This window comes from Poecilia latipinna, unplaced genomic scaffold (assembly GCF_001443285.1).
Source record: "Poecilia latipinna isolate Pla-1442-1.1 unplaced genomic scaffold, P_latipinna-1.0 Scaffold1818, whole genome shotgun sequence".
Lineage (NCBI taxonomy): Eukaryota > Metazoa > Chordata > Actinopteri > Cyprinodontiformes > Poeciliidae > Poecilia > Poecilia latipinna.
Window position 1 is genome coordinate 1 of NW_015114434.1, and position 14,005 is coordinate 14,005.

Below are 14,005 nucleotides of genomic sequence, written 5' to 3' on the forward strand. Positions count from 1 at the left end.
ACAAAGGGATGACAAAATCATTCTGTTGTGGAAATCCTATATATTTCACCGAAACACATTTATTATTCATCTAATTTTTATTAAAAAGCACCATACAGATCTACATTATTGTCAGACAAAGTACCCAAAGAACCATAGACAGTCTTGGAGCTTTAGACTGCAGACCTCTGTCCTACCATGACAAAATATACAACATAAAAATAAACTATATATATATATATATATATAATGTTTGCTTTTCAGGCTTTCTTTAATGATAAAAACTCCATAAACATACTGAAATAGCAACTGATTCAACACAAAACTTATCATTGAAAATGTATCCAAGCCTGAGCAAAAAAAGTAAGATAAAATCCCAATTATACAACAAACAATTTGCTTCTCATTGCCCATCTCCTGAGCAAAAGGGGACCAGCTGAAGATGATGGACGCGAGCAATTTCTTTAACATGGCAAACATGCAAATCACTTTGCGGCGTCTGTCCCTCGCCACTTTCCCCCCACGGTACTCTAGATTGCAGCCCTCCCGTTCTAATTGTTCCCAAACATCTCACATGAGCGTAGCGAGTTAATTGTGGACAGGAGACGCTGATCTCCCATGATGCAGTGCCCAGAATAAATGAGTATTCCCAGTTTGACTATCCTCGCCAAATCAGCCAGTGTTAAAATGTAGGAAAAGTGCTTTGGTGCATTTGGTCTAAAATCAGTTTATCTGGAGAGCTTTTAGATCCACTTGAAAAGGAATACCTGCTGTAGTTTATCACTTCATTTTTTGTGTGTGTTTTTTTTTAAGTGTGTTTTGTGCTTTTGCAATGGAAACTTTTAAGCCTTCAAGGTTACAATTTGTTGAAGAGAAATTTAACTGGAGTGAAAAGGGAGAATTTATTCCTACTCTCGTTGCATTCTTTTAAAAAAAATGTCCTACATGAAAAGAAAAATTCACGTCATCATGTGAAAATGTGTCAGGTGAGGGCAGTTTCACATTAGCGTATGTTGGTTGTTATCTGCACCATATTTAGCTTTTGTAAATGCTAGTCAAGTAGCCCTTTTGACATGTAAATGATAAGCTTTAAAACACATCTTTCTGTTTCCCACTTGTGTCAGACTTGTTGAAATAAGATTAGTGGCTTTTAAAGCTACATTGCTAATGTGAAGAAATCGTCTCTTGAGATAGTTCCCCTTAGAGTCACAACACTTTTGAATTTGTTTTACATACCAATTATATAAATTTCCTCAAAAAGCCCTTTAAGACAACTAGAACTGTCTCATTTTGTAAAGCTAATAGAGCTAATCCTTTTCTGTCTTTCTTTCTTTTCTCCTTTCGCTAGTTTGCTAACTTGTTTGCTAGCTAGTTAGCTGGTGGGATTAATCCTTCAGTAAACAATTTCCTTGTCTTGCAAGTTCAGTGAAATGCTACGAGGCAAGGTGATAGTATAGATTCATCCACAGTAAAGTTTGAAGTACCCGTAAATGTCAAAAAGTAGCAGTGTGGGCAATCAGAACTAAACAATACACGGTTCAAAAGGAATGCCTGTAGGGAGCTTAAACTGCATTTGTCACCCTTATTTACAGAACATGATCAAAGAAAATGTTCTCAATTCTAAATGGATAAAGCACAGAAAGATGAATCTTCAGAAGACACTGAGATTTTGACAACAAAGCAGCCGGCAAACATGAAGGAGGAAAAAGTAGCTCGCTGACATATTCAGTGTCAGGTCTCAGATTATTTAGTCAAGAAGAAACAAAGAGGACATAGTAAAAACCATTTAAAATTGCTCCTGTAGCTGTGCAGCTGATAAACAAACTGAATGCAGGCACATCTAAATCGACTGAAAGGGAGATTTCTTTTGTTTACTTGTAGGCAAGATTAAGGAGAAAATCTGCATTTTTTCCCCCTCAAAATGCATGTCTTCAGAAAGAACCTGCTGAGAATCGAATGCCTTCTTCAAGTGAGTCACATAATTGGTTTAATTTACTTTCAGTCTAATGTACCTCATGCTATAATGATTCAGTTACTTGATATCTGGGTGTAGATCCAGGGTTGCATTCAACCCCGGATTTAAAAAATTATCCAAATCAAGCCATCACTTGTTTGAAAGTGCTTTTATCCATACTTCTTTCTCAAAGCTTTTACTTGCAATCAATATAATGGCAGTCGGTGGTCCTATCTGACTCTGAGATAAATTTAATAAAAAATAAAAAGTTTAAAAGTTGAATGAAATCAAAAATTCAATGATTTTCCAAAAATGAAGTGCGTTTTGCAAAACATTGCCCTTGCCATCTGAGGATGAACGTTTAAAGCTTAGCACACCGTCTAAATAACCTGACCAGTTAAAAACCACAAAAACAAAAAACAAACAAAACAAAAAAAAAACAAACAAACGCCAATTCTCTGCACAAAGTCAATAAAAAGTTGTTGAAAATGTCAAACTGGTGCTTTTTTTCCCCTGATAATAACCCAGGTGTCCCACAAAACAACCAAACACGACAGCGGTAGCAAGAGAGAATAAAAAGAAAATGAAAGGTGTTTGTCATGTCGGTGCATGTCCCTCCCCATGGAGCCATCATTAATTAAGCGTGAGATTGGTCTCTCCACTTCACACCCCTGCCTCTCGTCCTGTTGAAGCAGAGATGTCAGGGGACGAGCCGCTTCTCGTCTCGGAACGGCAAAACAGGTAGACTCGGTTCAGTGGACCTAAAATAGACATCTGTGAACACACCCCGGTCGCATATGCACACACACACACACACACATTTTAGTCCACTCAGGCACCCCGGGTTTGGAAACAGCTGCTCATGTGCTCGAGTCCAGTACCGCGACAGGGGCCTACAGCTCTTTCCAGCACTGCAGTACATCACTAATGATAGCTCAACTCCCTAAACTCCCCTACACTACCCAGAGGGGTGGGGGAAATCTGCCAAACGGGTACAGGTCCCCTCCTTACCGCTCGCACCACGGTGTCTGACAGCCGGCTGGGGAACTGTAAAATTAAAGGCCTCGGCAAATGAAATACTGCGACGCGGCAACGTGAATCAAAGCCGGGCCTGTCACGGTGGCTGGTGGAAGAAGAATGACCAAGGCGTTTTCTCAGAAGGAATACAAAAATAAAATGGAAAGTTGGAGAGGCCAGGCAACTACATTGTTATTGTTGAGTTACCAAGGAGCATTGTCTGGCATCTAATGGAGGCATTACGGATATCGACGGGAGAGATATTTGCTCGTTTCACCTTGAAAAGTCGAGCGCGTTGTCAAAAAGGTCTTTCCGAGGAAGAACTTTATTGACTTCACTTGATATTAATATTTGCCTGAGACGACACAAGCCATCTTCTTTATGATGTGACCTTGCTGTTACTGCCAGAGACGGTAATGTATCTCGGCTAAGTCATCATCGCTGACTCATGGAGGGGAAGGAAACGGATTGCTTTGTTTTTGTCGTGTATCTTTCTATCTTCACTTCGACTTCGGCCTGGCATTTTGCACGGCCACTCCCGTGCAGAGTAAGAAGTGTCAGCACTGACATGGAGGGTCATCATGACTGCGCAGCAGACAATCTGATGCCGAGGTGCAGAAGGAGATAACAGTGGTCTGTCATCCACAACAGCCAAACCTCCCATCCACAACAGCCACGTCTCACTCATGAGGGAGAGTTATTGCTTTAATATAGACAATGAAGGGTTCAATTTGTGCTCCGGGTGTCAAAGGACTGCTGGGCGTGATTGCTTTCTTGGCACGGCTGTGACATTCATTGGCTCGGACTCGGAGCGTATTGGAGGAAGCCCTCTCTCTCGGTCCTGAAACACGTTGCATGACAGATAAGAGGTGGAGGAGAAGGGAGATTGGTGGATGGGGAAGCAGAAAAGGCACGGCTCGTCGAACAGCAGCACTTCGATCCCTGGCAGAATGAGAAATACAGTGTCCTGACCTTGGCTGATCAAGCAGAGGGAAAAAAAAAAAAAGGGAGGGCAGACGTAATCCAAACCGCTGTCCGTTCCAAAACCACATTAAATAGTAAAGAGCAGGGAATGGTTCTCATGTTTACACTTTGGGGCATTTTTAAACCTTTAAGCGAAAACTGAACCTCCATCTGTTCGAATTGTTGCTTTTTTCCACAAAACACTAAAGTTGTTTTTTATTTTGTATGAATCCTATTTGAAAGGAAACCAGTGCCTACTGCACAGGATATTTATGTTGTTGGCTTTGAAGCATTGCTAAACAGAAAAGGTTAAGATAATACCATTTATATATGAGCGGTTTTTATTAGTACCGTCAATCCATTAAAAAATTTAATCACATGAATCACACTCGAGCACCTTGATTAATCATGATTAATCACTATACTTAACTTTGTAAGCTTGAAATGTTAAAGAAAATATTTAAGAAATGTCTTAATTTCTCAAACTCAACATCTCAGTTTTCAAGATTTTCATAGTTGGGAAGCTTTGAAAGAAGTTATTTTGCTTCAAATGTAATTTAGAAATGTTAACTATAGGCTAGCTGTGGTTTGGTGGAAGGATAATTCATCGTTGCTACTAAATTGGTTTCATCCAAAAGTTCAACAATATGTTTTTTTTTTTTTTTCAGAATTTCTTTGGTACTAGTGGACTTTATTTGACTAATTTGAATAATTTAAGAGAAAGGGATGAAAGATAAGTGGCTAAGGAGCTGAGGATGGGATTTGAAATCTGGACACATCAACGTCTACAGTGTCTGCTCTAACCACCGTGTTTTTTTTTAAAAGCTAAATTTACCGCTGAGCATACATCTTTTCACTTGTGTTTGTGGCTCTGCGTTGTTAACCACAGTACAAGACCGTGTAATGTGCCGATTTGATTTCAAGTAACCCTCTGTGGGAGAAAGGCTGTTAGGTCAAAATAGGTGATGCAATTAATCTCCATTACTAATATTAATGCATTAACGTTGACAAGTTTAGTTTTAAAGCAACGTACATTTGCATATTTCTACACATGAATTTCTTCTGTGGATGTCCAGCCTGAATTTTGAACATATCTTCTTTCCACTCTAATAACCAACTTTGTCAGGGAAGAGCGTATCGGCTGCTGCAGCTTCCACACATGCTAGCGTTAGCCTCACGCCCTCAGCCAAAAATCACTTGGGAACCGACGCAACACCTCACGACGTACACCTTTCATTAGTCCCAAAGAGCTGTACCTGAATAGACGGTGGCGAGCGCTGTTTGCGGGTGGTTGTGGTGGACAGGGTGGTGGTGGTCTCAATGAAGGTGGTGGACATCTCTGGAGGCATTGAAGTGGTGGTGCGCGTCGCGCCACGGCTGGTGGGCACGTCTCCCACGAGCCGCACGCTCCCGTTCACCTTGATGTTAGGGTGGCCCTCGGCGGCCATGTTGAGAACCTTGAGGCCGTTGTAATAGAGGCCGGAGAGCTGGCCTTGGTAGGGCCGCTTTCGGTCGTTTCCTCCGATAGAAATAGTGGCCTGGGTGTTGAAGATTGTCAGCTGCCGGCCTGGGACAGGAAGAAGAGCAAAAGGGTGAAGAGGCAAACAAGAAAGGTACCTAATGCAAGACATACGGGCGCCTGTCACTTTGCCCCTTCGCCAGTTTGTACATTTTGAGATTTGGTCGTCTCAAATCTCAAAATTTTCACCAAACATTTTCAGGTACAAAACTGAACTACAAGATGTTTCGTAACAACAACATGGTACTTCAACATCAAGAAGATTTAGTGAAGTAAGTCCGTTTGTATATTTGTCTTTAGTTACGCAATAAATAGCATGCATGATATGGTTTGCCTATGGGCAAAAACATACTATATTTGGTTTGTCCAGTCAATTGAATCAAACAAGAATCCACATCTCAATCAATAAAAAAAAGTTTCAAAAATAACATATAAACATATATATTGATCAGAATACTAATCTACAAGGAAGAAATTAACTATTATACACCTTAAGACAGACCTGTGCAAAGTAGCTTTCGGGTTTGAATTGGAAATGGGAAGGAACTTAGTAGTAACGCTTGGGTACAAAGTTGGCGATGGAGCAATTTGACAGAGTCCACAAAGGCTGTTCAGTAAACAACAGAAATTACCTCTAAGTGCATCATTTGTACAGGATTTACAGTGATACCAAAAAAATTCTTATGTAAAGCAATGTATTTCAGTTCGCAATTAAATTAGGTTCTAAATGATGAGAAAGAACTGCACATTTACTCAAAGCAAGTAGCAGAGCTAAATAACCATTCGCCCTCCTGTGATACTATAAACACATTTAAATGGAGAACATGCAAATTTGAAAGTAACATCTAAAAAAATGAGCTGGAAAGTTTACTCTACGGATAATATATTCCCCGACTAAACGCTGGACTTTGTGCGGGAAAATGATGAATAAATACATACACGGGCTTTGGCGTGTTATAAAGACAAAATGAGTCTTAATGTGCCGTGCGAATTTGATTAGACGACGACTAAATATTACAGTCAAAACACACTACTCATGCATTAATTATGAAATTGAAATGCATGGAACTTCCACAAAACAAGAATCATAATTACATTTCTCATTTGTGCAATTCACAAACTAGCAGCACTGCAAGCTTTGTTCCACTGTGTTTGCTATACAGCACAGAACACATTAGGTATGGAGGGAGACGGGGCGTGGTGGGTGGAGGTGGGGGGTGGCGTTCATATCACAGAAAATGAAATAACACATGTGGAGCCATGCATGCAGCAGTAATGGGATATTTTCTTTTTTTTTTTTTTGTCTCCCAAAACCTGTCAGTGTTTTTAGCGGTTGTTAAAGGGACTTTATGAAAAGGTTAAGACGTTTATGTGCTGTGAATTTTAAAAGGGGAGTTTATAGTGGCATTATGTACCGCGAGAAGGTCGCGTTATGGTGGTGGAGGGGGGGTGGAGGAGAGCGGGCTCCCTCGACATCCGCCCACACGTGTGTGTGTGTTTAAGACAGACGAGAGGCCAGCTTCGATAATCCAAGCGATTAATAAGCGCGGCTCTGTCGGGCGGCGGCGCACCTTGCCGCTCGCGCCGTGACACTCCGCCATCAGAAAGCCTCCAATTATCTTTCCATCATCAAAACAGGCTGGATTTCCATTTCGTGTGATAAGTACACGAAGATAAATTACAGCAGAGAGGAGCCCCACCCCTCACACACACTCCTGTTATTAGGGATGTTTTCAGAGGGGGGGATATGCCAGCTGATTAGTTTGTTCTCAAACACTGTGGAGGTTTTGAGTCGGAGGAGTTAAGCCTCCTCTCCAAACAATCACCCTGCTGTAGCTGCAGGGTTAATGCCTCCTCTCAGTCAAATTCAGTGTGAGCAAGAGTGTCTGATCTTTCTGTCGCAGTCCCTTTAACTGGACACCATGATTGGACAAGGTATAAAAAAAAGAGGTGATGATGGCAAAAAAAACGAGGGGTAAAAAAAAAAAAATCACATAAAAATACGATTTATTTTATAGATTTTTTAAGGGGTTTTCTCATTCTCGGAGGTTGAAAGGGAGCAAGCCGATGAAATGATTGGAAAAAAAAATAAAAAGAAAGAAAAACATTCTAGAAGTTAAATAAAGGTTTACCTTTCTCCTGAAGCCAATCCTCTACTGGCCGGGTATATTTGAACGGGATTTTCTTATTTGCCATTTGATAGCGCTCAATGTCGCTGTTGCCTTTGGAGTTCGAGAGTTTAACAAACAGCTTGAAACAGTTGGCAACAGACAACAAACATTTATACAGTGGTTTATGATGAGGTTTAGCTGCGTTTAGAATGATTTAGAAAAGCTTTAGGTTTTTTTTTTTTTTTTTTTTCTTTCCACAATTTAGTTGAACTTTAAGCTGTACATTTGTTTAAATCACTCCACATTCAAAGAATTACACATCATATGCATGAAACAAAAGCAGAAAATCACCTGCAGGAAAGAGTAAAAACACAAATACAGCAAATACATCATAAAATACATAATATCAGATAAATGAAGTACAAACAAAGCTTAACCGGCTTCATGAGAGGTAAAAACTCGGTTAATGTGAGCACTAATTCTCCCACTGGACACCATCTGCTTTTTTTTAGATTTCAATAGGAGCAGCAAACGGTTTTGTGTGACTCGTCGTTTGGACGGATGGAGCTTCGAGAGGAAAGGAGGGCAAAGTTAGGGGAGCGAAGTGGTAATTCTAAGTATGGCAGACCCACTGGGGGTGAGATCCCACAGCGGCACAGATTTCAAGAGGACAATGCATACAAATGAGATCATTACTGACTTAGTGGGAGGTCTTTTGGGGTAAAGAATAATAAAAAAAAATGCTTTAAAAAACGCTGCCATACTTGCTTCTCTCAAGAGCACAGCTAACATGTTCCAAGTATTTATAGCCCCTTACATTTTTTCACACTTTTCCGACATTCCGACCACAAACCCTGAAAAGTATGCTCCTCCTTCAAGCTGTTTACAACCATTCTTAGGAGCTTTGAACTGAGAAGTAGTTTGTATGATGAGCTCAGCAGATTCGCAGTTCCACCAGGTGTCTGCTAATTGCTGCTGGCTAGTCTGAAGGAGCTGCGTGGACATAGGCGGAGCTAAGTGTTAAGGCATCTCGAATGGTTGCCACGGGAGATTCAAACATGCATTAAAGAATCAAAGCAACACTCCAGGTGTGTTTTGGATGAGGGAATTATAATATGATACACAGCTCACAAAAATTAATGCTACATAATATCTCCTCTTTAAAAAAACAAAAAGTAATATATACCCAACAAAAGGGCAATAAGGGCCACATTTGACTCCGAGTCACAGGTTACAGACTTTAAGCCTATTATATAGATTCCCAATAAAACAAAATAAAACACTAAAGTTTGTGGTTGTTACATGAGAACTGCTACAAACATAAAGGGTTACGATAAGTCCGTTATAAATATAACAAACCGCCTTTTGGAGAGAAAGTGGTGAGTGAGAACTAAGTAGTATTTCTGGTGCAACACCTTCCCCCACTGCGTGTGCCACGTTTTGTTTGACAATGGCGGTCTGTCGGGAGCGGAGGATTGAGACGCGGAAGTCTGTCTTCAAATGACAAAGAGCCCGCAGAGAATTACAGATGACAGCATGACGTCAGCCAGTAAGTCGGCGAGATGGAAAAAAAAAAAGGAACGGAAACCCATCATGGTATATTAACATGGTTTCATAACTGCGCAAATGTGCAGCATGCGGTGTTGTCTCAAGTGATTTAGGCGGTGAATGTTAACTTTATGTGAGCGTCTGGGGAGGGAGCCGCCTGATTGGGCGCATATCGTATTCTGCTTGTCCTCACACCCACCCGGTGCGCAGTTCAGATATTTGCCTTCATTACAATAAATTACACCGGGCTGGGAACGCGACGCAATCACATAAAGCCGCAGCGTTCCTTCCTTCCTGCCTGCCTTTTTTTTTTTAATATTCAGAGGAAAATCTAGCCAAGTGCTCCGTTTATATCCAGCTGGGAAGGAGCGTGATTATGGCTGCGAGGGAGCTCAGGGAGCTAAAGGACTGTGTCAGTAGTATGCCAGCAGGTTAATCAGCTACGCGCAGGACTCCCTCCTCCTCCCTTTGATCTCAGGCAGGTTTCAGGTGGCAGCCAAATACACTCTCCTCTGGACAAGGGCCACAGAGGAAGCCATTATGGTTGGAAGTGAAATCAGAGGACGGACGGGAACGTTGGAATATTAATGCAACAGAGTTTTCATTTGTCTTCTCTCTCTCTCTCTCTGTTTTTAGCTACTTGAAAGTGTCCTCTCAACCCCGAACCAGAGAGAAGAATCCATGAGCTCGTCGCGGATTGCTAATGGCAACAGTCCCAGGTACAACTCTCGGACTGTTCCAGGTGATTAATGAGGTTGACGGATCTTCGGTAATGAATACACCACAAGCTAATTGTCCACCTAATGAGAAAAATCTCTATAGTTTGTCAAATTGATATTCAGTTCTCCAGAGGTGACTCCACACCGGGTAACCTTGCCAATAAAGGATTATTGTTGATCATAAAAATCTGTCTGCTTTTCAAGCTTTATCGTTTTGTGGTCAGATTGTTCTTTAACATTCAAAGATGGTGAATAAGAGACAATAAAATGAGCTCAGTATTACCTCTGACTGAAGGGGAGGTATTATGTGTATTCCAGCCACAATGTGCCATTTTATAGCATTATCAAATCACTGTGTTACATTCAGTTGGAAAAATGCTGTATATATGTATCAAATGTGCCAATAAAGAAATTTTACTTTCAAATTGGGTCTCTGTCTCTTTAAAAACTCCTGCTCTTCCTGAAACTCCGCCTTCAGGAAGGATCACAACATGGCTCCTCTATTAACTCTTTCATTATGTTTTTACTGTGAAACAGCTCGTATAATGGGCTTAGCTGATGTGCAGTTCCACCAGGTGTTTGCTAATTGTTGCTTACTAGTCTGAAGGAGCTGGGTCTGATGTAAAAGAAGATCTTTTCCTTAATAGTGAAGCATTTTGTTATATTTTTATTCTAATCAGGACTAGCTTCAATTATTAGATCAAAACCTTCATTTCTAGTCATGTTTATTAGCTCACACCCAGGCTGCCGCTAAAATAACACCCATATGCAACATTTCCTCTTGTGGCAACTTGTTTTTCTGGGGTTTTTTTTTTTTCCATTTCAACAGCGGCAAAAGATTAATTAGAAATGTGCTCTTTTCCAAAGCGACGTAGTATCTCAACGTGCATATGCTCAAACCGAGCTAACCTCTTTAATCCTCTAATAACCCATTTCCCTTATGTTTAATAAGATTTATATACATAAACACTCTGCTTGTACCTATTTCCACCCTCCTGCATGCCTTCACCATATTTTTTTCTCCCAGCCAAAACAATGTTGAGCTTTTTTTTTTTATTCCTGTCAGTGGCAGCCATTCAGTCAGCACAAACACTGGCAGGGCGACAGTCATCTGCTGATTTGCCGCTTCGTTCTACTCAGTTTGTTTGCCAGACTGATCTCAGCAGGGCTCCATCACGGGGGCCAGAGCCGAGAGCACATCAGAACGGTGAAAATGTCTACAGCGACAGGCTCCTGGAATTTTTTATTTTGTAATTTTTTTTTAAGGGAGGAGGGGAACGTTGAGTGTATTTAATACTGTCCCAAAACAGGCTCAAATCTGCAGCTAGCCACTGTTTATGAATACCCATCGCCACCTAGTTCTTTGTAATATACACCGGACTTTCATGCTGGTTCTCTCTCTCTGTCCTCATCCTCAGGTCATTTGTTCTCGTTCTTTTCTTCTCATCCAGTCGTATTCCGCTCCTTCATTTTCTCCCTCTCCGTGTCTCAGCAATCAGCCCGGTGCACTCATCTCGGTGATATAAGCCTCTTCAACTGCTGTCATCCATTTACTTTTTTCCTCATTCACAAATGCATTTCTCTCCATCAGTTCACACGCGTCTGCCTTGTCTGCCCTACGCCAACGAATGTTTTCTACTTTAAAACCTGTTTTTTTGTGTGTTTGTTTGTTTGTTTTGGTTTTTCTTCCATCAGTGTCCACTCCGGTGGAAATGGGACAAAAGCGGGGAGTGTATTCATCATTTTTCAGGTCATCTTCAGATGATGTTGCAGGAACAAATTAGTCAGGCAGAGCTCAGAGCAAAAAGAATCAAGAGATGGTGTTTCAGATAGGGCTAACTGCGTTTGGCCCACGGACACACTGGGATTTGTCTCGCTCATGAGGAATTGTTCGTTTTTCTACATCACTGTGATTCTAGAAAAAAAAAAAAAGATCGTCTGATGTCTGTGTCAGGTTGTAGAATCGTACATCCGTATGTGTTTTAAAATGAAAGCGGGATTGTTGCTGCTACGGCTAACTAGCTAGCGTGCACCACGAGCGATGAAACCCGTGCACGCACACACACACAGAAAGACGTAGCTTCCCTCAGGCACTGACTGAGTAGTTAGGCTAATGGCCATTCATCTGAGACAATGCGTGAACCGCAGCCAGCTCAAGGCAAAAGGGCGATGTGCAATTTCTGCCCGGTTGGATCTTGTAATTCTTTGATTCAAAGATTCAAGCTCGTGCACACACAAAAAAAAATAAAATAAAATAAAATAAATCGAGACCGTGTAATCAAAGAGTACAGCGATTCTGAATGTTATATAAGGAAATTGGAGCCCTCTCACTAAACAAAAGGCGAGCCCCTGCAGAAATGCGGGCTGTCACACAAGTACACGGGACTGCGGGAGAGATGCGAAACCCGTGATGAGCTGCGACTGGAAGGAGGAGGAGAAACACGGATGGAGGAAAAGAAAAGAGGAAAAAAAGAACAGATCTGAGAAGATTCCGACAGAGGGGGGGAGAATAATTAGAGAAAAGGAAGAGACAAAGCAGTCAACACTCGCACAAATCCAACGCCCACACGCAAACGCGCACGCATTATTCCCCCCTCTCCTCCCGAAAGCCTGACGGAAACGTTCCTGTATAGGATCAGAGTGGGGGATATTGTTGTACGGATGAGCGGCGCTGCTGAGGACTCTGATTTCTTAATACAAGCAGCATTAAAGGGTTCTATTTTTATGTTGGGAAACCGCTGGGTGAATGTCGCCCTGCGTTCGGCTGCGCTAATAGAATCTTGATATCTTGGGAGCGCAGATGGCTCAACATCAACAATGTGGATATTAGTACCCTGTCGTGTTTTCCATTAAATAAAATAAGGTTAAAATAAATATTTTATTCCCCAGCAATTAAATTCAGACGCTAAATTCACACCAGATCTTGGCAACGACTCCGAGTAATCGACTGACACAAACAAATCAGTCCACAAAGGAAGTTTTGAGCAAGAAGATATGATACAATACAGAATGAGTATTGATTGATTATCTGATCCAATGGTGGCCTGTTAAACAGTTTCTCTTTACCAAAGAGTTGTATATTGTTATGATTGATGAAAGTAAAAAAAAAAAAAGAGTTGTATATTGTTATGATTGATGAAAGTAAAAAAAAAAAAGTTGTGCTGTTGCCACATTTTCTAGAATTCTGAACGTTGTGGTGAGAGTCATTGGACTGATAGGTGGAAAGAAAAATAATTTCACTGCCTCTTGAGAGTTCTGACAGTAAGACTTTGTGTTTTAGAGCAAAATATGCCCAGGTCACGTAAGAAGCTAGTAAAAAGAAAAAACAAACCACAAAATCCTTTATGTACGCTTACTGCGCAACACTCCACTGCTGAAGAAAATGCATGTTTAGGCTTTGCTGATGAAGATTTTGCTTCAGACAGTGAAATACTGGGAGAGTCTCATCAGATCAGCTGAACTCTTTGGGCATCACTCCACACACCACGTTCAGAGAAGGAATAGTTTTACAAAATCAACCCAAAAAACACCAAAGGCTTGCAGGTAGAAGCATCACGGTGGAAGCTGATTTACAGCATTTGGTCCTGGAAACTTCATATTACTGAAAGTAGGAGGAATGAACTGGGATGTTCTTGATAAAAGTCTAAAGAGAAAACAAGTATGGATTTCCAAATGAGACAATTTGAGTGGAATAATGGGTCAAATTCACACCAGAGTAATGTTTGTGACCAGTTTCTCCATGCAGATGTCTTTAAGTACATTCACTATTTATTTTCTGTCATTCCAGTTTCTTTCCCCATATAAAATGATACCATGAACTAATTTTACTTGGCTTGAATGTGTAGATTACTGATGTGTGATGACAATATTATGATATTTCTATAATTTTCTAATAAAAAAAGATAGAAATATATTCAGTAAAAGAATTTTTTTTATATCCAAAGCACTTGTTAACCTTTCTTGTTTTATTCTTGAGAAATGTTTGTTTTTGCTGCTACCCCTACTCATCGGTTGGCCTGCTGAACACCAACTTTAGCCAATAAACTTTGCTTTTTTATATTCTACGAGACGTTCAATCTTCACTTTATTGCATTTGCTGTCTTCGCTCGGTCTTGACAGTGTTTAAGTGATTCCATCTATTTTTTCATAAAGCTGATGTTCTCAATTTGTCAACGCCGCACCTGTTGTCAAAACT

The 14,005-nt window shown here is 40.8% G+C and overlaps 1 protein-coding gene across 3 annotated transcripts in view; it reads right to left on the reverse strand.

Annotated features, from left to right (window-relative positions):
* Positions 1-2,088: 2,088 nt before the first annotated feature.
* Positions 2,089-14,005, reverse strand: part of LOC106934504 (neurexin-3b-beta-like) — a 115,195-nt gene continuing 103,278 nt past the window's right edge. For 2 of the 3 annotated variants that reach the window (XM_015014459.1, XM_015014461.1), the window contains exons 4-5: positions 7,565-7,654; positions 2,089-5,480 (exon numbers count right to left, since the gene is read on the reverse strand). In XM_015014459.1, the coding sequence (XP_014869945.1) occupies positions 5,131-5,480; positions 7,565-7,654 (440 nt within the window). In that variant the 3' untranslated portion in view covers positions 2,089-5,130. The remainder of the gene's footprint in view (positions 5,481-7,564; positions 7,655-14,005) is intronic. The other variant, XM_015014460.1, reaches the window with a different exon arrangement.